This window comes from Puntigrus tetrazona, chromosome 18 (genome assembly GCF_018831695.1).
Source record: "Puntigrus tetrazona isolate hp1 chromosome 18, ASM1883169v1, whole genome shotgun sequence".
NCBI classification, from domain to species: Eukaryota; Metazoa; Chordata; class Actinopteri; order Cypriniformes; family Cyprinidae; genus Puntigrus; species Puntigrus tetrazona.
Window position 1 is genome coordinate 6,759,838 of NC_056716.1, and position 24,503 is coordinate 6,784,340.

Genomic DNA, 24,503 nt, shown 5'->3' on the forward strand with positions numbered 1-24,503 from the left:
TAGCGAAACTTTAAGTAATCTCTTTTAATGTACATATATAATCTCAAATATAAATTGATATGCTCGTTATAAAAGTTTACAAATGGCACATTTACATTTTGGCATAATTCATGTTTACATTTTTCCCTGAGTAAAATCAAAATAGCGAACCAGCAAATGAAACCTCTCTGCGCCGTTATAAAACTTTCCTTCACTTTAAACAGGGATTCCAATTCCACAAAGGTTTCGTAATGAGCCCTGAGCTCACGTAAAAGCGATCGGATGAAACACGCGCTGTATATTTGTCCTTTCTATCAAGCAAGTAATGTCGTGGTTAGACTCATCCAGTCTTGTGCTGCGCGGTCCTCGGAAGGAGACGGATCTCCGGGAATGGCCTCAGACATTGGTCTCTAGTCCTTGCAGACGGTCCATCCTCTGCATGTTTTTCTCAATGGTTGCCGGACAGGTGATGAGCTCGGCACACTCGGCCAGGAACCAGCCCCTCTCTCCATCCCGCAGTCGCTCGCCTTCATACCAACCTGAAACCACAACCATACATCAGTTCACATTCTAGTGTGCACAAACCAGTCACTGATCTAAGCGAAAACTTTTCAATTACAATGAAACGGTCTGCTTACAGAGCCTTATTTACATAAACATACCTCCTTTGCTTTTTTTTGCAGCCTTATACTATAATTGTTTAAATATATATATATATATATATATATATATATATATATATATATATATATATATATATTTTTTTTTTTTTTTTTGTCATTAAACTACGATTCTTGTACCTCATAATGACAGGTTATTTGCCTGGAAAAATATAATTTTTTTTTTTTATATCTCATTTTTTTATATCTTTTATATCTATTTTTTTATATATTTTTATATAAAAGATTTTTTTTTAATGATTATTACTCAGAAATGGTTGCAACTTAATCCCCACCTGCAAGAGTGCATTTTAACAATGTGATAAACTTAAGTATTGCTGAAAAAAAACGACAAACCGCTTTGATAAGTATCGCGGAGAGTTATAAAAGATCTCTTTAGAGCAGAATAAAATTTTCACAAATAAAACGGCCTGCTTTCAACTGTCTTTTGTATATTTAATGGCCATTAAAAGATTCACAGGGCCTTTGAAGCCTTATCCCATGAGCCCTGGCCTTTCAACATGAAAGCCAGCCAACAAGAAACAGCCAGAATGAGGCCACTGCTTGACCCTCTGACCAGCGCCATCAAAACTGAGACCTTCAGCTAAGCCTCGCATTAAAACACATCCCTGTGGTTATGAGACTACCCGCTTCTGGGGCAATAATCATAATACGTCAAAAATCCGACTTTTTTTTTTTTTTTTTTTTTTTTTTTACTTTAACACGAGCAGCAAAAGGTCGGATTTGTTTAGAGAACTTTGGAAAATAGAATATGGCAGGTATTTACCAAGTACCAAGCATAAATGTATTTTTTTCCAGGTATTCCTGGAAACCAAACTAAATTCTGATCAAATCATAAGCAAAAATCGAACTGATTTTTTTTTATGTTGGTGTGAGCAGTCCTTTAGAGGGAAAAAGTAGGATGTTCTTACCGTCTACTGTCTGTGACACTAACACCACATCAGCCACCTGTAGAGAGAGCTCATCCGGCTGCCTGGACGTGTACGTCCTTGTCATCTCGACCTGCAGGGTATCTAACGAAGGAAAAAATAAATTAATATAACCGCCTAGAACATAAAAATACTTTTGAATCATTTTATTATCCACAAAAGTCATAACCTTACAACAAAACTGCACCTCAACCTGCAGCATGGTTCATGAATTATATGGGTTTAATCATTTAAAAAGTAGTGTCGCTGCAATACGCTTCATGGCCAGAAGGTGGTGCTGTTTCGCCGAGGCTGGTTGTACTCACTCGTTCTGTCATTCTTGTCGTTAGTGTTGTTCTGCCCCAGAGCGCTGATCCAGCGAGCTCTCTCGTTACTGTCACAAAGAAAACGTACAACATTAACTTATAACCACTAAAACTTTTTTTTTTTTTTTTTTTTTTTTTTTTTTACACACAGGTATATGTGATGTCTGTTTAAACCAAACACAAAGAAGCAATTCCTTTATTGTTCTGTACGTTTACAGCCACGCCTCTAGACTGTTGAACAACAACAGGTAAAGTTACTAGGAGAAACTTGACCTCGGTGCTGAAGCATTCATTACATTCAGGACTAGAAGTGTCTGTTGATTCCTGCGAGCTCCTTTGTGTTTGTGCATTCACACTGAGAGCTTGCCACTCGTTTTACAGAAAGACAGGAGGAAAAAAAGAGGAATGAAATGAGAGACGCAGAGAGATACAAAAGAAATGGGACTGAATCAAATCCTTGACGATTTAAACTGTGACATACCTGAGTCAAATTATCCCACGACAAACGTAACAGAGTATCGGGGGAGTAACGACTGTGTCGTCTGTCTGAAACTATTCTCTTTCATTAAATTTGAAAAAAAAACTAAAAATCAAGGCTCTTTCAGAGCTGTATTGAGTGAGTCAGTGTGATTCTCAGCCCGACTGCAGCGCACACAGACGCCAGTCCGGTCTCACGAGCCGACCAGCTGCATGAGTCACGCTCGGCTCGTTCCCGGTCCAATTTAAAGCTGAAGGGGTCACGAAGGCCTCTCGCATGTTCTATCACCGGGAACGTTAATGAGTTTGAGTGCGGTGTGATTCATTCATTGACCAATTAGTGTTTAAAGAGTAATTAGTGTTTAATAGAGTCGCTGACAAAGAAGGGAGGAAAGAAGATGAGTATTTTAAAAGGTTTAACTCATGTAATATAAGCGATTACAAATAGTAACGTATCTAAAATGACTGACCAGTTTCTTGAGCAACAAATCATTTTAGTAAAAGTTCTGAACGATCACGTGATCCGCAGAAACATCTGCTTGACATTAATTGACATTTTAAAAATAGAAAACAATTATTTTAAATTGAAATAGTGTTGTTTTATTGTTATTATTAACTACACTGAAACCATCAATATGTGCCTGAACACAACGCAAGGAATTTACACAATGACACGTGACAACCATGTACAGTATCTTAAGCATTCATTGTGCCTGTCCAGATATTAACAAACTATGAGAACAAGTATGCTCAGCTGAACCCATCTCCCTCAGCCTCGCTCTGCAGGGTGTGTAGTCAGCGTGGGAAGGGCAGCTGTCTATTCACATACATGGAATCTGAGCACACATGATCACAACAGGTAGCAAATGCCTGCAAATGCTTCTCTGTGCTGCTAACCAGTGAAAGAACAGCATAGCAAAAAAGGAAGCTTCCACTTCCACCCTACGTACCAGCCTCCTTACATTAGCTGGACTGAAGACATTAACGAAAAACATTAGGTTCTTTATTTTTTTCTTAATCGATAACTTCACATGTTCGTTATTGGTCAAAAAAATATGATATTCTTTCAATTTTATGATAAATAAATAACGAAGAGTACTGAGGCCCATTCGCGTTACTTACGATAACTTTAACTGTAACTAGAACTAATAAGTTGACTCTAAGAGTAGCAAAGTCCACACTACAACCATAATGATAAAAACCTCATAAAATCAACATTCACGAAAGAGCTGCAACGGCTGAAACGCTACAAGGAAAAAAGCCATGTCATGATCATTAAACCTGGAGAGTCAGACCTTCAACATGAACATTACCATCTTTACTGGTCAGATTAATCACTTCATTTAAAAAGATAAAACCACTAGGAACAGTTTTAGAGAAAGGAGTGGGAAGCAGATTCCATCAACATCATTGAAACAGCTGTCAGAGTATGATAAAAGGTGCTTATTTTCCAGTTCTGTACCATGCATTTAAGGAATAGATGGGGTAAAGTTCAAATTTATGCAAAGTTCAAGAACTTGAATCTACCAAGCCTTATTTCCCAAACACCAGAAAGGCAAGCAGCACCAGGAAGACCTCATCTCCACTGTCTAGTATCCTGCATGCTGCACTGCTTCAGCATGCTCACACATGCTTCCTACAGCTGAAGGCCAAAATTCCAGACCTATCACCTTTAAAGATTATATTACATGAGGTGAAAAGTCACCGAAGGCATCAGAGCACCAGTATAAGGCGCGTTTGGAAGTAGATACTCAAACTTGACCCTGAGGCACAGCAAACACGAAGATGAATGTGGCATCTTGAATGAGGCTTATACAGACAAAACCAACGCATTATGTTAATAATTTATTCTGTCCGTTTAGTGGGCAGAGAGTGCCTTTCAAATATAGTATTGATGGTACCTCCTCCTGAATACTAAATGAGACACTTAGGGGCCGCCGCAGCGAGACAACTCAATGTCCTTAAAAAGTTTTTGGCCAATATATGGAACAATATACGTTTCTGCAGTTGACTGAGAACAATACAAATGGACATAGCTGATGTTGTCACAATGGACCATCTCCTCAGAAACGGAGACTCCATAACTGACTTTCCATAGCAATAACTAGTCATGCATACCCACCGCAGGGAGATTTGTGCCACACACGTTCAAGAGAAGCGGTGGTTTAGCGGAATCGAGCTGTGTTATTAGACACTCAACTGGGTGGAGCCTGACAAAGGTCGAGAAATGTGGGAGAACTTGTCTTGTGTTGACGAAGGTTCTTCAGAAGAACTACAGTCATGTTGACTCTTCACCAAGACAAACAGTAGATAGGCATCTCTCTTATGTAATGGATCAGCAACATAGCTATAATTACACTCTCGGCAAAAGATAACAAGTTATCTGGCTTACATGAGCATGATCGAATGGATTTGTTTTTTCAAAACCTACTGAGATGCCCATTAAAACATTTCAATACTTAAATTTTCCATTCATAAATGAAAGTAATGATCGACTAATGATCGTAAAATTACTCAAATTTCAGCCAAAGATCTCATTTTTGCCTCTCTATTCTATTCCATTTTCATTCTCTCGTTCCCATTTACCGTCTTAAAGTAACATATCTGCAAATCTGTATTACAATGGTTAGAGCATTGTGAGTGGTTGCCAAGAGGGAGTTATACGGTTGCTTAGGTGCTCTGAGCGGTTTTTATATTGCTGTGCTGCTGTGGTTGCTAGGTGGTCACTTACTGGCTCAAGTCAGCAGAACTGCCCATGTCTCTCTTATATTCTGATCTTTTGATATGGCTCGCCTTTCATTTCTAGGCCTTTTTCTGTCCAAACGCAGCACTGAGAACTTATCACGACATTGAAAGGAAACCAAAGCATAACACTCATTTAGCTGCATCACAAAGGTCTGTACCATTCCTCAAGCTTATAAAGCAAATTGATTTACAGACAGAGTGGAGCCAGAGAGGCTATATTTACTGTAAGTGAATGGGTTATTTACATAGAGAAGTCTTAAAGGTATAGACAACTTAATTAAAGGTCAGAAGAGGGGAGGAAGATGATTATGTGAAGTTCTTTTATTTATTTATTTATTGAGTTATGGTAAGTGAAGGAATGATACACACGCAATTCTCTGTTTAATTTTTTCATCCCCGTTCTTGACCTCGGTCCTCAAAACAATAACACCGCTGAAGTGTTATAATACGTTAATGTCTCTGTTCAACAATGATTAATGTATTTAAATGAGCAGTTCTTGGCACAAAACACATCATCTCCAGCTAAAGTTTCCAACAAAAACCTAATTCAAAACCACCAACCACTTACAAAGGTTAAAGTAGATCTGGAAAGCAAATCTGTACTCAATATCTCAGCTCATGTTTGTTCGGTGCACTGGGAGAATGCCTGAAAGAGGATTACATTTGGATTAATCTTGTGCTGGTACATTCACCGCTGCAGTGTGATGACTGATGGGGTGGTAAAATACAGGGAAACTCCCTTTAAAGGAGCAGTCAAAATCTGTCATTTCAAGGGTATGTAAGTACAGTTTTAGCTAAATAACCTGACAGATACTGAATCATATTCCTCATCAAATGACAAATTAATGCGTCAAGCATTATGATGTGAGCATGATCAAACTAAATGAATTTTTTTTCACCCAAATTTACCCAACCGCGCAAAAATGTAGTGTCAGATTTTACTCAGAAATGATGCAGTAAGAAGAGAGAAAATGTTACAAAAGCTTTCAATTTTAAATATTCTTCATTTTCTATTAAGTGTAATAATAAGTGCCACAAAATCGTCATATTATAATGATTTATTTATTTATTTATTTTCAGAATGATATTAAATGTAAAAACCAAATGTTTTGAGATTGCATTGTACTTATCAGTAACTCTTTAGTTTAGGGATCAACTAGCTGCTTATTAGCACGAATATAAGCGTATACAAGCATATTAGCTGTAGTAAACAAGTGAGGATTGATCACTTTAAATAAAGTGTGAGTTTACTTCATTTATTGATTGTTTTCTTTTTATTGTACTGCTAGACTAATGCACAAGTACTTACAGTAGCTCCACCCCCAAGATCATGGTGACTTTGTCTCCAGAGTGGTTGCTGCGGAATCTGATCTGGAACAGGTGGCTGGCGATGTTCTGCCGTGACGTCAGCATTCCCGCAGTGCTACGGACTGGAGAGAGATTCAGGTCTTCTGCTTGACATGACCCCACATATATCTGGTCTCTCAGCGCATAGTCTATAACCGTATAACTCTCCTCGCTGAGAAAAGACATAAAGAAAGTCACACTTTTAGACTAAAGAAATATTCGAGGTTAAACACACAATTGTAGGTGAACAATAGAGAATATATTTTGAGAAATTGTTACTATTGCTGTTTGTGATTGTTATTATTATATCATTATTATATGTCGTTTGACACATCTGTACATTACATTAAACAAGCTGCAATAAAGCTAAACATTTTTCTATTAAACAATTACCTAAGACCCAGACTAACACTGACCATTGTCTGTTTAAATTACAATGTTCATGTGCTATTTATAAAAGCAAATAAATGCTAGTGGTGTGGCATTACTCGGCATGTCTTCAGCTGATAAATAACTTTGTTTTTGTAGAGATAATTGAATAAGTGGAGTCAGATCCTCCTGTTCGGTTCCTGGACAACCTCTAGGCTCTGCCCGACACAATTACAATGTCATTTACATTCCACAGGCGGAGGATAACATATTCTACAGAAAGAGAGGGATTATTACAATTAAACTGAAGTCAGGAAACAACACCTATACATCATTGCTCTTTCGTTTGTGCAATCTTTTGATTGCTCCCATCGTCCTCATTTGTAAGCGTCTGTTATATGACTAAATGTAATGTAAAAAAACAAACAAATAAATATACACATTTTATGTCATCTCAAATGCTACGGGAGATGGAGTCCAAGACATGGCTATGTAACTAAAAACCAGACGTAGCCGATCTGTGAGGAGAGCAATCGTGTTTCATTTCTAAAAACCAAAATAAAACTGAACAGCATAAAAAAAAAACGCTGGATGCGCTGGTTTCTGCATTTTGCAGTGCTCTGCATTAACACCGTGAAACAAATGTCAAATGTATTATTTAAAACGATAGGACTGAGCCCATCTCGTCTCATAACTTATCTTGTAGTTCTTTCCCACACTAAAGCCAAGTGCTTAAGTCTTTATCTGCACTTGTGTCTTTTTTTTTGTCCGATTTTCATTGCAATGATTGTAATGTTGCGATTCCCCTCATAACTGGCTGACTTTGTTTATGGATTTAAAAAAATATGTTTTTAAAATCCCTATGGCAAATATAAGTAGAAAAAAAAAGTACCCAGAACCCGTGACCTGCTGTTGAATGCTGTGCATTATTTTAAATGTGATTATTCGATTTTTGTAGCATTTCTTATCTGAACGCTAGTCTTAAAGTTGAAAGCACTTGTGTATTACTTGTATTTGTTTAATCAAATAAAAAGATAACTCAACTGCTATGTATTTCATTAAAGTGAAATAAGATTTGAATCAATGCCGACCCCTATAGGAGAGGGCATGTGTGCCAACGTATTTATCAGCTGTTGCTCATGTGTACACACAAAAAATATAACAATCCTGCTGTCTGGAAATTTCTATTTAGCTTAGGCCCTGCTTAATCTGTCAAGAGACACCTGCCATATGTACCTGTCTCAGTCCTGGCCCCAAGGGGTACCTAAACTGGTTCTAATCAATTTTAACCGGCTTTCCGATCAGCAAAAAGAGCGCTGAACAATTACACTACCGTCCGCTGCTGACGCATCTTACAACTACATATTACGGGATCCAACGGGGAGTTTCTATCAATTGAGCAATCAGATGTTCCTACCGCTGTAATGACATCCTCTCCAGCAGCCAAGAAATGTTCCAGCACCAGGACAAAACATTCACACACTTCCATGCAAACACACACACACACACACACACACACAGGCCTCTGTGCTGGTATGAAAGGAATGCTGTATTTCACGGTGGCTGAGAGAGCTCCATGCGCTGCAACTTCAGAAAACACACGCAAACAGAAAAACGTGTTTTTTCTCTATTTGAGCTTTTTCCGTAGCCACCATAGCATTTAAGTGACTGCAAATCTGAGAGATGCTTGATGTAAGATGCAGAATCTTTCTTTGTGCGCTCGATAACCATCCCTGCATACTCATACAATAATTCATTCACTGGACAACAGTGCACTGAACATAATGTTCCTTTCTACTTTTTATAACGCTGATAAGCATTATTATTATTCAAGACGGATATGGCAAAATACACATCTGTCCGTGCGTGCGTGAATGTGTGAGAAAAAGAGATTCAAAAACGAAGAGAAAAGGAAGGAAAATAAGCAGCTTTTAAGAGAAAGTTACGTAAGTAGAGAAAACGAATAAAAAACTGTGGAGCGGAAAGACAGAGAGGGAGAGTGAGAGAGAGGAAATGAAAAGAGGGACAGAGCGGAGACCATGATGGCGTGCACGGGTTTGTTTTGCTTCAGATCTGAGTGAGTCGCGTGACTCCACACACATACTACACAGACCGCATATCAGAATGAACATCCCCCGTTGATTGAATAAACCTTTCCTTTTTCTTTATTTTTCTGCTAAATCCAGAACAGAGAGTTTGTGGGCCGCACTAGCCGAAACGAAGTACAAATGAAAACCATCTTGTTTTCTTGGAGGTCGTCCCCCTTTGTCATAGCATAAAGAATGTTCCCAAAAATGACTAGGGGACAAACAAAAAGTGAGCTCTGCTAACTACATGACTCACTTTGTAGCAGCAAAGGAGCAGGCACGTACAAACAACTGAAAAGCCTAACACAAACACAGATTACTTCTACCATTTTTATGCCATTTTATAATTTTACTCCGTATGTTGAAAACAATAGCATTTTGTATATATTCTCAAATTAATCTGCAATCACCAGTCACCACTATTAACCGTGCTGCGCGATAAAAAGATCATATTTGATCAATTGGTTCTGTTTTAGTTGCTTGTGCCACAAGCACAAAACATAGCACTTGATGTACATCGAAGAAAAACAGCATATAACGTTATTAAATGTTGACAGAAAATGCACAATACGCAAAATGATCTTGAGCATTATACTATCAAAGTAAAATATCAAAATCCCACTCAGCATTGTTGTATATTACACTTGATCACAGATACAGTCTGGAAGGTAGTGCAGATGCTCTGACATGTCTTGTGGTGGTTTGTGTGGTGCAGACACAGTTTGCGCTCTAAAAGCCCAATTCTCATCACCTGTTCATTTATTTAGTTTTGCGATTTTTGGGTTCTGTTTTTCTTCTTTGGTATGAATGACGCAGCTAACGATCCACGCCCACCTACATGCAAGCTTTACCTCCACATGCATCTACATTAGGCCGACAATTTCCTGTTCTCTATAGTATCCCCCAGGGCACAATAACAGCAGGCAAAGAACAGAGGTACATTTAGACATGTATGAGAGATCTCATTTGTGGTCTCCAGCTCACCTTTTCTTTCGCGTGACAATGAGGACATCGTTGAAGAGGAAGAAATAGACCTGCTGGCGAGACATTCTTTTGGAAAAGATGCCATTTTCCTCTACGAAAGCTGTTAGCTCGCCGCGCTTCACCATCCAGCGGGAGGACGACACCAGTGGGAACGGCTGCAGAAAAATTCAAGGGAAAAAACGAACCACACAGAATCATCAATGCTTCAATGCAACACAATTGACTCGAAGGACGTTAAAAAGGCGTTTAATTACAGATATGCACACTTTATTTAATGTCTTCCAAACAGAAAACACCCATTTATGACCATTGAAATGCATGGGGGGGGGCAGGAAAATTGTTAATATAACTCAAGTTCAACACACCTAGAATGCCTCGAAGGTGAGTAAAACACAGGCAAATTTTTATTTTTTGGTGAACTAACCCTTTAATGCCAGGTGTAAACAGGGCCTTAGACCAAAACGTCTATTTGATTAGACAGACTAAAATGTCTGAAACTTACTTAAAAATTATATTTGGTGCAGAAACTTGAAAAACCGCTTTGTTGTAATATATTAAAATATAGTTTACTATATAGCCCTGTATTAGTATACAGTGGGGTGCTTTCCTAAAAAAGCAGTGGAAATGTTTAGCAGAATGGTTAAAATAGTTTCGCAGGTTGTATTACTCTCTTACCTTTATTTTGAACTCCAACTGGGAATTAATGGTGTACATCATTTCTGTTCTTTCCATTGTACGAGCCCCCTCATTACATTTCCTCACAAGCTGCGCATACACATATGCAGAAATGATTATTAACTTAAGGCTCTTTCAGACAACACTAGAAAAAATTCTTAGCATTTCTCACCTTGCTGATGACATGAAGTGCTTTTTTACATGCCTCATAAGAGGCTGACTCTTTGGGTGTCTTCTGGCATATGGTCTGCAAAACAAAAACATTTAGACTCAAAATCATCTTTGAACTGTTGGTGCTTGAGTACAGAGCTTAGTATGCTGCATATCTAACATAGACTTGCATCAGAACTTGCTTCCTGTTTGTACAATATTTTTGGTTTATTGTTCCTGAAGCTTTTCACACACTTTATCTCTAACGGAGGGCTCTCAAAATTTTCTCACGCTTGTCTGATATTTTTCAGTTAAGAGTTTTACTTGTTTCTGAGCTGTGGGAAGAAAGAAAGAAAGAAAGAAAACCAACCCTAGCATTCTCAGGCTCAGAGTCAGCCAGTCAAGCTGTCCTAAACTAGGAAACCCACTGTCAAGCTCGGGGGACCCACAAAGTGACAAAGAGACGGAAAGATGAGAGGGTGAGAAAGCAAGAAAAAATCGACAGGAAGGAGGGAAGGATGGCAATAAATGAAAACAAGAGTTGTGAGGATAGTGACCATGGTAAAGTTTCTAGGTCATCTTCAGTGCAGATTACTCCCTCAATTCGTTTTACAAAAACAATCCTCTTGAGAGGAACAAGATGATAAAGAGGAAACAACACCAAACCTTTTAAACGATGCCTAAAATACAGTAAAACAGCCTCAAACCAACTCGACCCCTTTATTTATGTTGAAACACCGTAGAAAAGTCTCAAGCAATAATAAATGATCTAACAACGGGGAGGCCCTGAAAGCTAATACACAAATGAAACTGAAATGACAGAAGAGAGTGTAAAATTGAGAGCGAAGTATGAATAGAAAAGAAATAAAAACAAGTAGCAGCAGATTTTAATTGGCTTAATTCGATGTATTGTGTAACAGTAAACATACTTCAGGTTAAATTAAACCACATAATCAAAGCACAAGATACACGTCAGAAGACTGAAAGTACAGTTACAAGACATGTTTTTGTCAGTATTAGAGATGTTGACAGAGCTAAGGCTGGGTCTAAAGGGGAAGTCAAGGGGACACTCACATCCATCAATAGGGGCAGTCGTGTGACTCTCTGCATGGGAAGGATGAGGAAGGATATCATTGGAAGGTTCCGGCAGTCTGGGTGGGTCTCGATCCTTGTCAGTACCTCCTTAAAGGAGGGGCTTTTGTTTCTGAAGGGATGAATAGACTGTTAAACTAGTGACTGACTAGTGAGTACTGTATGTTATCCCTATGATAACAAAAGAAAAAAACAAGAAATCGATGCAACAAATTTTACATCTGGGATGTTGTTTCGCTTAATAGTTACTGTTTCACACAATTGAAACATTGTTGAAACAAAATTGAAACAAAATTTTTCTTTATATGTTGCAACTGCAAATTTTCCTCAATCTTTTGATTTGTAAGAAGACATGTTACTATTAAAAAAAACATTCTGTAAGTTTCAGAGCTCAGAACTTCCTCATTAGTTCAAAAACAACTTTTATTAAAAGCAAATTATGTAAGATTTTGTCACTTTGTGATGTAACAGTGCAACGAAAGCACCGTCTCTGGAGAATTAGATTAACAGTATCATATTCACTGATGTGTTAGTGAAATAAAAAGGAGAGAAGAAAAATACTGGACTAAAAAATTTAATTATCTTCAAAGGAATTTTATGGCTAGAAAAGTGGTTATGTATTATGTATATGTATATTTGGATGACTAAGAAGAGATTTATTTGTTTGGTACTTTAATGACCTTACTACTTTTCTGAGTCTGGGAGCATTTCAGTTGCGTTCCTGTCTATACAAGGTCAGAAAGCTCTCATATTTTGTCAAAAATATCTTATGATGAACAAAGGTCGTATGGATTTGGAACGACATGATTAAGAGTAATTAATAACAGAATTTTCATTTTTGGGTGAACTATCCCTTAAATATATTACAATGTGATCTCGTAATTGACACTTTATATTGTGTTAATGTGATTTTTTTTAATTTAATAGAACTTTTCTCAAGGTAAAGTTAATGTCATAACTACCCTTTTTGCATTTTTACTCTGAGGCAGAAAATACCTTCCCCAGAAATCTGATCTCTGTGTAGAAAAACCTTAATATCTTCAGGGCTAAATGATAAAACCCAGACATGACTTTTAGTTAAAGCTGTGAAAGTCTGTGTGTGTGTGTGTGTGTGTGTGTGTATGTGTGCTGTACTCACAGTAGCCTTTGCAGGGTTCTCTGCTGGTACACTTCATTCGAGCAGTATGTCACATAGGGGTCAAAGTTTGACTGGGCATGCCTTAAAACAATGTCACTTATGTCATTAATTACGATGCTCTGCTGGTGCCGATCCTCAAGTTCCTTAAAGAACCTGGAAGGAGAAAGGGGAGGTAAATAATTGCATGAAAGCAATAACATTTATGACATGCTTCACAAAAAAACTAAACCGATTCACAAACACGGACACGCATACAACACAAAGCCAGGAAGATGTTCCAACACGTCCTTTTCCAGGCCTATGATCACATCAGAGCACAGGATGTCCCAAAGCCCCTCAAATGACCAAGCAGGGATAGCAGCATAAAAACCATACACACACGTGCTTTTCCTGTGAGAGACACACATTTCATGACTTCAGTTGCTGGGTATTCATGATTTTCCAGTAATCCAGAGGATGCAGCCTCAGAGCCATCTGTGCTGGAACCCAGCATGACCTCTGGTTCACAATCTCACAATAGACCAGAGAAAGACACAACCTGAATGCTAAATCTGGAAGTGATGTCAGTCAGGTTATTAGCAAAAGATCCGTGACCCCCAGGACCTTCCTACAGGTGTTTGAAGCCCTATCAGCTTTACAGGAACAAGAGTGCCGATGCGGTCCAAATTTTTATTTAAGGCTTCAGAAAAGAAAGTTCATGGTAGAAGGGGCAGAGTCGTGTAAAATAGGGATACACTATATTATATGTAAATATATACCGATACATCTTGCAGATTCTGCACCGATCCGAACAAACCAGTACAGTTACGGTTTAATTATCCACTTCAGGGCTAATAATGGATTTAATTCAAATGCGTCAGTCATTGCTGCGGTAACACAAATGTTTACATGTAATATGTGGTGTAAATAATACCGCATTGTGGAGGATGATCAGAAAATTCTTTAAATTGTACTACTAATTTGTGTCTACATTGCTCAAAACAGTGCACTTAGCAAGCTACGGAGAAACTAGTACTCTACCAGCAATACAAGGAACCACAGCAGAGGAATCTGAGTTATTCGAGCAATCCATCACATAATACAATCCACACGCATACATGGACACATATGCAGCAGGGCATTTCAGGGATGCTTTACACTTTTGCTCTGGCGCAGTATCAAGGCAACTGTGCATTTTCATTTGTGTGTCTGTCATTTACAGCAGACCCAGTGTCCGACTCATTTGTCTTTTTCTTTTTTTTTTTTTAGTTCGGAAATTATAGCGGACAAGAATGAAAGTTCTATTTTGTGTACTATACCTACATGTTCAACCAGACTTCAATTGGTTTCCACCGATGTTTGTTTGTATTTACATTTCTATATTTAAACTCTATTGATGGTGCTTATTACGCCAGTAAAAGAGAAAAGAAAATGCTAAACAGTTTATCTCTCTGTAACTGTGTGTCTCTCTAACTTATACTTAATCAACACCATGCCTCTGAATGGGTGAGGCTTAGAATGCAAGCTTCAAATTTATTGCAGTGTGCACATGTCAATTCTTCAGAAGCACGACTTGAGTTAAATGAGCCTCATTGTGAAACATCCTGCCAAACCGGACCAGAAAACATTTAGGTGAGGAATTGCTATTGTGCCCGAGAAATGGTCTATGGGGAGGTGATTTTATTTTGCAACCTTCAAGCCAAATATATACACTGAAAGAGACAAATTTATGTAGTGAGCAAAACTGACTAACCCAAAGTTGCATGTAGGGAAGCACGAATGTTCATCAAAAACAAGTGTTAGGTCAAATAACTGAAAAGACAGAATAATTTATACCAAACAATGACGTGATCTGAGCACTGCATCTCTCTGATGAGAAGAGGAAGGTGACATTTGCTGGTTACTGTATGATGGTTGAATTCACTTGAATTCTTACTTGTCAGCAATTTTCATGCATTTTTTTGATAAATAAGACAAGACAATAATGAAGTTAATTACAACAGCTCTGTTAATACATGTATTATAGCACTCACACATAGTGTTCAAATTGGGATCTGTAATATTTTCTAATGTTTTAAAATAATTCTCTTCTTCTCAGCAAGGCTAAATTTAATAGTACAGTAAAAAATACATGCCTGATTTAAAAAGGGGGTCTCAAAAATAAGGAAATGTTTACATCTGTTTGGCTTTCACTTTCGGCCAAAAGTTTTGACTTCAATGTATCCCTGTTGCAATTTTCAGAAAACTGTGTAATACCCATTCACCCATTACAAACTTGATAGCTAAACTTCATATCATATCTTTCTACCTTATAGGCCTATGGGCTTTAATTCTTATGTTCCTAAATAAGAGGTGACACCTGATGTCAATTCCATGGCTATTCCGAAGACAAAGCCTTATGGGCCACCTCAAATGACCCGAGTCCCAACTCATGGTCCTTTGCCAGTCCTGTTCCCTCTCTCTCCTCCACATTTCTCATCCATACTATATTATCCAATAAAAAGTACAGAAGGACAAAATTATAACTTTATTGAAAACATTACGATTTTGAGCAAGGCATTAAACCTTGGGTTCCTCCAGAGGAGTTGTCCTTGCATACCAAGGGCTATTGTACAATAGAATTTTGCTATTCAGCTCAAAATCTATTTTAGTTAGACTAAGAATCCCACAACCCCTCTCCCAAACACAACACAAGTTTAATAAGCTTAAACAGTATGTTTTAAATGCAATTATACCACAAGTTCATTATGTTTTATTGGAGCAGTGCTCACTGCCAGATGTCTTTAAATGTGTAAGTGTCCACGCAAATGAGCCTGACCTATTTTCTAAGTCCTGTTTATTGAGGCTGCTGAAAGCTCAACCTTACAACACTCCTCCAATGAGTACAGCTAGTGAATATTTAAACCATGTATGAGAACACTGGTTATTGCTGACATTCCAGCCTGTTGGACTTTGATTGCAGGGATTGGGGCGTGCACTGGCCACAGCTGTGAACAGGTCTGAGGGATATTTATGAAGACGGTTATACTGTCACCAACATCAGAGCTCTGGACGAGGACATTTCTCTAACACACAGCTGTTCAAAAAGAGAGTAGCATGACGTAACTCTCCATACGATCCGTATGAATTGAGTGCTGAACAACAGGCAAAGAAAATTTTAGCACATGATAATCATTCTTGCCAAATTGACCAAATTCAATCTTTATCAATCCAAAATTCCCTATTTTTCCCCTTTCTATATGAAAACAGAAAACTTAGCAGTATTAGTGTGGGTGAGTGTGTGTTCTCATAAATGAGACTCTCCAGCTGGCCCATTCCTCACAGATGGAGAGCACACTAAACTCAGTAAATGAAACCATTTCTTGTAACACTGCTCTGTGCTCTTCGCCGAGGGGTGAGTGGGGGTAGATTTTGTCTGCAGGGCATTACAGCTCAACAGAACATTTTTTCATGAGTGTGAGCACCAGGGATCAGGGCCATATGAGGACCAGAATGTGACATGGACAACACTGATGGGAAGAACACTGGCAGTTTTGTCAATTTTTTCCTCTCTTTTTCACTGACTGCATAGGTGAAGTGCTGATACAGTGTCTACATAAAAAAAAAAAACTGTCCCAACAATGCATCCTGGGAAAATTATGGTCACCCTAGATTTTACAATGATGGATCTATGGTAAATGGAGGTTTCCAATCTTGGATGTGTATCTAGTTATGAATCTCAGCTCAGCCAAAAGCTTCCTAAACCTGCCAACCCAACCCAGAATTCTCACAAAATCCAATACTTCAATAAACGTTTAAAAACATTTGAGCAATGATGACATTAGGCAACCATCAGTCTTTAAACTAAACATGAAACATATCATCCAACAGAAAATGGCCAGATAAAGTAAAAGGCTTCAGACTGTTACAAATTCGATGAGAACAGTTTTAAGCATTTGACGCATCAAAAATCAAATCTTTCATATATTAAACATGCTTTGGGAATCTTCCATTTCTTTTGTGCACTTTGAAAGACTCCAGTAAATTATGAGGTAACCTTACATGCCAGGACAAGAATTAATACCTCAGTAGGCAAAATTATCAGCTCATGTCAGTATGATGTCAGCAAACTCAGGTTCCCATTATTCATTGAGAAAATTGCAACTTTAATCTTCCAAAGCCCTATAACAGCAGCACCATATCAGAAAACTAAGCTAAAAGAGATGTCTATAAACAACCTTCACAAATTTATCTCAGGAGAGGTCAGTCAAGAGAATCTCTTACTTTTTGCTGGCCTCACAGACGTCAACAATGTTGGAGAAGAGGTGGTGATGGTCCGTTTTGTTAATGATTTCACTGAGCTCGTTTGAGTTCTTGAAGAGACGGACGAGGATCTCCAGACTGTGTAAGTAACTGTGCTCTGATGAAATAACCTCAAATATGGCCTGAGAGAAAGAAATGCCATTTAGGCACAGCAATACAACTGTCCAGTAATAATTATTACACATATCATGCTCACATTCCTAAGAATGCTGACAAAATGCATTTTTGACACATATAGTTCCTTTGTGATCAAACTTAATCAGCCTAATGTTAGGAACAAATATGACTTGTGGAATTTAATGCAAAAAAAACCAACAGAAAAATTTCAGAGATAAGGTCAGAGACGATAAAAATGTGGAATCTTACCTCTTGCCTCTTTCGTTCTTCTTGACTTAACTTCTCAAACTTTCCACTTTTTTTAACCTGAAACACAGAGTTGAGAATAAGCACCTTAATTAGTAATTCAAAAAATTATACAGATCAAACATCTTTCAGAAGGCATTACACTAACACAACCTACCAAGAGAAAAACAAATTAGAGTAGGGCTCTAACTAGAAGCTTTTTTTGTGTTACAAATTTATATAATAAACGAGTACACCATGAATCCATTTTGCAAATCAGGTTTTTGGCTTGTCCATATTATAGGGTACACCTACAATAAGTGTTTATATTCAGACTATTTAGACAAGTTTGGGTAGGTACCTGGACAGTACCTGCATGATTAGCCATAGATATAAAAAGAGAGAAGTACTTCAGGCTACAATATTCTTCTGCAAGAAGCACGCAGTTTGGTAATTTAACTGCTAGAGCACCAAAAGTTATGAATTAGCTTTAAACAAATAAAATTGATAATAATTAGTGCAGGTAATCTATTAAGAACACAGGCACAAGCATGATTAAGAAGACATGATTTTTGGTCATTAAATAATGGTGCAAATGCCTGTAAATTACCATAAACCTTAGTAAATGACCTTGAATAATTTGTTACAATAGTCCCTTCCCGTAAACATTTGTCCCTGAAAGTCCCACATGCATGCTATTAACAAATCCTGACACTAGTAGTTTAACATCAACAGAGGCTTTGTGCTGGGACAAACTGATAGTTAATCTGGTCCTAAGCATGAGATGCAAGGTTAATCTTCTTCCAACAGACTACTTTTATAACAGCAGTTTTATAACATGAGTTAACAATCACTGTTTCAGACTGAAAACAGCATTTGATTACAGGTGTAAGTGTTTAAATATTTTAAACTGCTGAAATCACAACTATATTTAGATAACCATAGCTACAAAATCAAAGAAGGTCCCAAACACAGTAAACTTTTGTCTCCATTGACAATATGTTATTAAATGAATGAATTAAACTGAAGCCTGAGTTTACCCTCCAGAAATATCCAACAACGTGCTTCTGAGGTTCCGAAGAAAAAAAGCACCTCTCAAGCAATTAGACCATGTATGAAGCAAATAATTACCTATGCAAGTTACCAAACACTGTTGAAGTAACTGTGAAACACTATGTCTCCAGTGACCTTCAGTAACTGCTGAGTTTGGAAATCTGGACAAACCAAGAAAACTTATGCAAATAATGTTGTTGTTTCATGCTTATTATTGTTTGTTCATATTGAGGGATCCTCAAACATTTTGGTGAGCCAATCCTCTTAAAATAAAATTATATATTTAAGTGAAATATCTAGTAAGTTAATATTTCAAATGATTTATCATCACATTGCTATTGTTTATAGTTCTGATGTTGGTTAATGCTAAACAAATAAAATATGTTTAAAGTGTTTAAATCATTTTTATTTTACAGTTTTATGACAAACCCAATGCAGTTCAAGCCCAGTTTAGGAAACCCTGTTGTCGTGTAAGGTTTAATAATGATGCATATGATGCTGGTATTTAAAAAAAAAGAAAGAAATGGAATGTAATAACAAATAACAAACGTAATAAATTTTATCTAAAAGTAATTTAAAAAGTAGTCAGACTGCATTACCTTAAATGCACAATATTGATTACTAATGTTGGGACCAAAAGCTGTAGAGTAAAAGTGTCCACAGTCTTGTTGAGGACACTGTCGATTATAGTTAAACGAGTTGACCTTATTGCATTTCCTCCTGCAACACCGCAATCACCTGAGGCACGTTCTGGCTATTCTTACTCAGGTCAGAAAAACAAGGTAATAAAAGCATGGTGCAATATTTTTGGCACTAATTTTGACCCTTCTATCACACTTTCTCCCTCAGCTGCTACCAATGGACAAATGGTTAACTGTGACAGTGAGAGACAGAACTAGAATGGCGTAACATCGGATAACAACTCCACCCAGACTTCTTTCGTCCAGGTTCCGGTACAGAGCTGCCAGGGGCACTACAATAAGCAGATGAGGTGATGTAATATGATCTAAGAATATGTACCTTCCTGCCTCTAAACACCTCTCTGAATTCCTGTAAGAAAAAACGAAATTAATCGCAGCAGGTGACTAAAGTTTAACCACCAGTTTTCCAGAGAATAAGGATAGCAGAGAGCAGCAGACATTTATGATAAACGGCTCTAGTTATTGTAAAAGCCTGTGCATTAGAAAGGAATCCAGCCAATTCAACAAATTGTTTTAACACATTTTGCAATTTCACAATCCCAAGCCACCATAACTTTTTAAACACTTCAAGCCTACTTCTGACACTATGGCTTTATTCTATTGACTTTACGTCGTCCAATGGCTAAAACCCTCCCTACAGATATTAGTATTGACTCAGGTGTGTCAAAATATATATATATATATATATATATATATATATATATATATATATATATATATATATATATATATATACAGTTTGTTTGTTTTTGTTTCCCTAAAAATATATTTTTTTGCTTTACCTCCCACATTTTAACTACTTTCTTTCTACTTTCCTATTTTTTTTTCTCTCTTTCGGCTGGAGGTTCTTGGTTCACAGCAATCTCGAGTTATATAGTTTGCTTCTCGCTCAATCTAAGCTGCATCAGAAGATTCCTGATATAAAATACCAGGATATTAGTAAACAAATACTGGGGAACTAAATGCCAAAAACTGGAAAACAACATTAAAGCTATTCAGACTTGATTACTTAACTCTATAAACTGGAGGTATTATAGTTTCATCCATCTACATTTTTCCATAGGGAAGAATTCTCCAGTATTTGCCAAGGAACTGGCACACTGCCTGACCATTTCCCAAAAGATATGTTTATCCCAGCCCACTCTTTCTCTTTCCCTCCCACATTTGGATAAAAACCACCTGCTTTCATTCTCTCGTTCTCTGTGAAGAAAAACTGGGGCTGGGACACCCAGCTAAATAGAGTTGGATGACATTCCTTATGATATCAGCATTCCTGAATGCTGATAGAGTTTGCTTAAATTCAAAAACAACTGCGTGTCCATCAAAACTCAAAAAAGGTGTGCCTATGTGCCTCTTTAGTTCCTCACCACACTGAGTTGACTCCAGGAAGTACGGATGGGTTTGTACTGGACCACAATGCTTTCATCTGGCTGAGGTTGTTTGGGTTCAGTGTCCTCATCAGAATCATTGTGAAGGGCTTTCTCTTGGTAATTCTGGTACAGAACTTCTTCTTCTAAAAAAAAAAAAAAAAAAAGACAGAGAAACTCTGACTATGAGATATCACCTGAAATGGTCAACTTATGGTATAGTCTATAACTATAACTTTTTTGAGGATGTTCACATAAGTCTCTGTTGAGTGGACTCTGTATAAAAGAATGGTCTGGAGGATGACCAATGCTTACCCTCACTGTCAAATGTCCGCTGAGTCGGGAGGCCTTTCTTCCTCTCCACGATCTGCAGGAAGCACAGATGATTGATTAGTTGGGTCCTTAAAATATAATTTAATAAAAAAAGGAATGCTTTTTAATTAAAGCATACAGTATATACACCGTTTTGGGTACACCTGTTCATCTGCCAGTTAATGCAAATCTCTAACTAGCCAATCACATGGCAGCAGCAATGCATTTAGGCAATGCAGACATGTCTTTAGTTCACTACTTCACAACCAAAAGAGCTGTTTTATTATTGATCTATTCAGAATTTCAAGCACAAAAAACAGGTTTACAGATAACGGTCCAAAGAGTAGAAAATACACAGAGATTGGCAGTTCTGTATGTCAAAAATGCCTTGGCAGAGGGGAATGCTAAGACTAGTTTGAGCTGAAAGAAAGGCAACAGTAAATGAATTAACTAATTACAACTGAGAAATGCTAAAGAAGATATAACATGTTGAACTTCGAAGAAGATGGTCTACATCAACGACCACACTGGGCGCTATACCTGTCAGCTAAGTACAGGTTGTACGGTCAGATGTCTTAAAAAATACTTTTTAGCCGCAAAAACTCGAATTGCATTTGGTGTAAAATAGTATCCCATAAAAATCAAAGCCTGTCTTGACAGGTCTTTGATCTCCAAACTCATCAGGCATTACAGTTTAAGAAGGTTGCAAAAAGTATTAAATAAGGTTACGATTAATTGTGGAAATTAACACTGCTAAAAGTCAAACAACTTTCATTATGCCTAAAACCCAAAATTGGTGCAAAACAAAATCAAACTTGTCTGGCTAGCCACCCAAACCTTATTCATGGTACACCCCTGATCTGAATGGATCGTTGATCCGTTCGGTTAAACTGCTCTAATAAAATCAGTTAAACTTCTACTATGTTCCCATTGTCCTGTGTTCTCCAGATTTATATGGCAAAAAAGAAACACATTATTATGTTTCCCGGGGAATACAGTATGTATGTTCTAATAACTCAAAAATGAACTTATCATATGGTCTTGGATAACAAATACTCTAATAATGGATAATAATTCTCTAACAATGATTTAATTCCTCCACTTAATAAATAAATAACCTTCTCAGCCTTATCTTAAGTAAATTATTAAATTGTTGTTTTTATATTCATGTTTTTATGTTCATTTTTATATTGGTTTAGGGTTAAATAAAATTAATCCTACTGTGTGTTAACAGATCATTGATCTGGGGAACTTGGGACCCTTTTTCACATATTAATGAATGTGCCACCTAACATAGAGCCACCTAACAAGACTCCGGGACCATAGCTATGAAACAAAGAAAAGAAACCAGCACAAAAACCACTAACTGACTTTACTGACGTTACTGACTAAATCTCACTATCATTTTTTTGTCAATATTGCACAATCCCATTGTTACAAGTTTAACCACTACAGAGAGACATCATAGCCATTAGCCAGTGGCAGGAAGAAGTAAAATATCTTTAACTCTGCATTTAGTGTTCAACTCACTTTGCTCTTGGATGGACTCACGCAAGAAAGTCTCTCTTCAGTGACTCCTTTCAGCACAGGCTGGGACAATCGTTTGGCCTTTGAGTCTAAAGATGGCACATCTATTTCTACGCTACTGACCATTGCTCGGCGATAGGATTTGGAGCGCTGGCCTCTTGTTAGCAGTCCTGCATTTTCATCTGGCTCATCCTCCTTACTGGTGGAGAAAGAAGACCCGGTCTCAAACATGCTTCGCGGTCGAAAGGCACTTTTACCATTTTCTAAAAACTTCTGAGAGGGCTTGCTGAGGCGTGTGTCAGAGACCAGACTCCTGGGTATAATCTGCTGGGTGCCAATCTTCTGCGCTGCTGAACTATGGGTGCTCAGTATGATTGGGGAAGAGGGCCGCTTGCCCTCTGAACCCTGAGGTGACTCTGAACTCTGCCTTTGCAACAAGATGCTCAATGGCTTCTCAGCAGGGGATGGGGTCCGGGGTGTGGTGGGGTCTGAGGAAAGGCTAAGGTTGGAGGAGATGGAGGGGATGCTGGAGGTGGAACTGTGAGACGGGGAGCTTCGAAGGTCGGTAGGAGATCCATGACCATCCTGTGACTGGAGTGGAGGTGAACGTGGTGATACAATATGCTTTGGTGAAACAGTTTCTGGTGGTGGAGATGCATTCCCAAAAACAATCTGGTCCCTTTGAGAGGTGAGAGTGAACTGACTTGAGAGACGTTTGAAAGGCTCTGTTATGTCATGCCAAACACTGAGGCCATTGCCATTCTTGGTGGGCAATGTTGTTGTTTTAGGGGAAGAAGTAGGCTCCTCATCCTTTACATCATCCGATTTAGAGAACTTTGACAGCGAAAACCGTCCATTCGATAAATATCCAATACTGATGCTCCGAACAACCCTAGTCTTTCTCATGGGTTTGTTGAGAGTGTGTTTCAGCACTGCAGTGTTTGACACAGTGGTGCTAATCTTCTCATCTGGCTGAGTGAGAGTGAAAGTACACCTATCATCCACAGGGAAGTCTGTCATGAGAACTCCTTCTATTTGGTAACTGAGTGGTCTGGGCTTGGGCTTCATGTCATTTTCATTTCGTCTTTTCCAAAGAGGAGTGATATTGTTATTGGAGAGATCCACTTCATTGCCAAGATCCATAATGAGTCCATTCATATCACTCAGCAATCATTATGACCCTTGTCTCAACCAAAAGAGAGAGGAAAAAGTTACATGATTGCAAGTTGAACTGTGCCCTTAATAACATCAACTAAAAAAAAGACTTATAAGCATAGTTCACAATATAAACATGCACTCACTCACATGCACTGTGTATTTCTAGACTAATATGACTTTTTTTTTTTTTTACATTAGATTAGATTTTAAAGTCCTAGTCAATATTCACTTTTATCGTTTTGAAAATTACTTAAGTGATAAGCTGTCACTAGCATTTAGCATAGCATGCCTCTGTTTCATAGAAGAAAGTCATATATATTTGGAAAAACGTAAGTTATGTTTTTTTTTCTTTGGATAGTATTTTTACTTTCACTTTACGGTGAAACATTCCTTTAAACAGTGCGCAGCTTTTTATCATACGCGTTTATAAATTTACAAATTAGTAAGGTTTTAACTTCGTTGAATGATCAATACTGAGTAACGTTATCACTGATGGTTGTATCAGTTTTCCAAGTAAACACCCGTCATCGTGTAACACCGTAACTCTAGCAGAGAATACATTAACAACAAACAGCGCTCGCACATAAACTTTAAAGGATTTATAAAGAAATGCACCATACCTCTTTGTGAAGATTAACTATAATCCTGCAATCTACTCTTGTTTTCGTGACTGCATTATTCTAGCGTGGCCTTTTTCCTCGAAAAATAGAAATGCTCTGAACTGCAAAAATTGCGCGGACCTTGCAGTCGTGTGTGTGTTCAGGTCGAGACTACAGTAGCGCAATAAGTAAAGGTTTGGCAGAGA

The 24,503-nt window shown here is 37.8% G+C and overlaps 1 protein-coding gene across 2 annotated transcripts; it reads right to left on the reverse strand.

The window, feature by feature from the left end:
* On the reverse strand, nucleotides 1-24,503 carry LOC122362679 (rho guanine nucleotide exchange factor 26-like). 2 transcript variants are annotated; one of them, XM_043264228.1, is made up of 15 exons: nucleotides 24,319-24,503; nucleotides 22,544-23,721; nucleotides 21,017-21,068; nucleotides 20,702-20,847; nucleotides 17,605-17,661; nucleotides 17,200-17,360; nucleotides 12,958-13,110; nucleotides 11,802-11,931; nucleotides 10,750-10,824; nucleotides 10,578-10,667; nucleotides 9,903-10,057; nucleotides 6,425-6,634; nucleotides 1,894-1,961; nucleotides 1,571-1,672; nucleotides 1-518 (listed from the first exon to the last, which is right to left on the reverse strand). In XM_043264228.1, the coding sequence occupies exons 2-15, from the start codon at nucleotides 23,696-23,698 to the stop codon at nucleotides 376-378; spliced, it is 2,697 nt and encodes an 898-aa protein (XP_043120163.1). In that variant the 5' UTR covers nucleotides 23,699-23,721; nucleotides 24,319-24,503; the 3' UTR covers nucleotides 1-375. The 2 variants fall into 2 exon arrangements, with proteins under 2 accessions (XP_043120163.1, XP_043120161.1); XM_043264226.1 differs by having other exon boundaries at nucleotides 22,544-23,726; nucleotides 24,319-24,502.

Bases quoted from the DNA above. Each gene is read 5' to 3' on its own strand.
- LOC122362679 (XM_043264228.1), bottom strand. From the start codon at position 23,698: ATGAATGGACTCATTATGGATCTTGGCAATGAAGTGGATCTCTCCAAT. The intron at 6,635-9,902 runs GTGAGCTGGAGA...GTCTTTTCTCAG, and splicing joins ATTGTCACGCGAAAGAAAAG to CGAGGAGAGTTATACGGTTA. The intron at 519-1,570 runs GTAAGAACATCC...TTGTGGTTTCAG, and splicing joins AGTGTCACAGACAGTAGACG to GTTGGTATGAAGGCGAGCGA.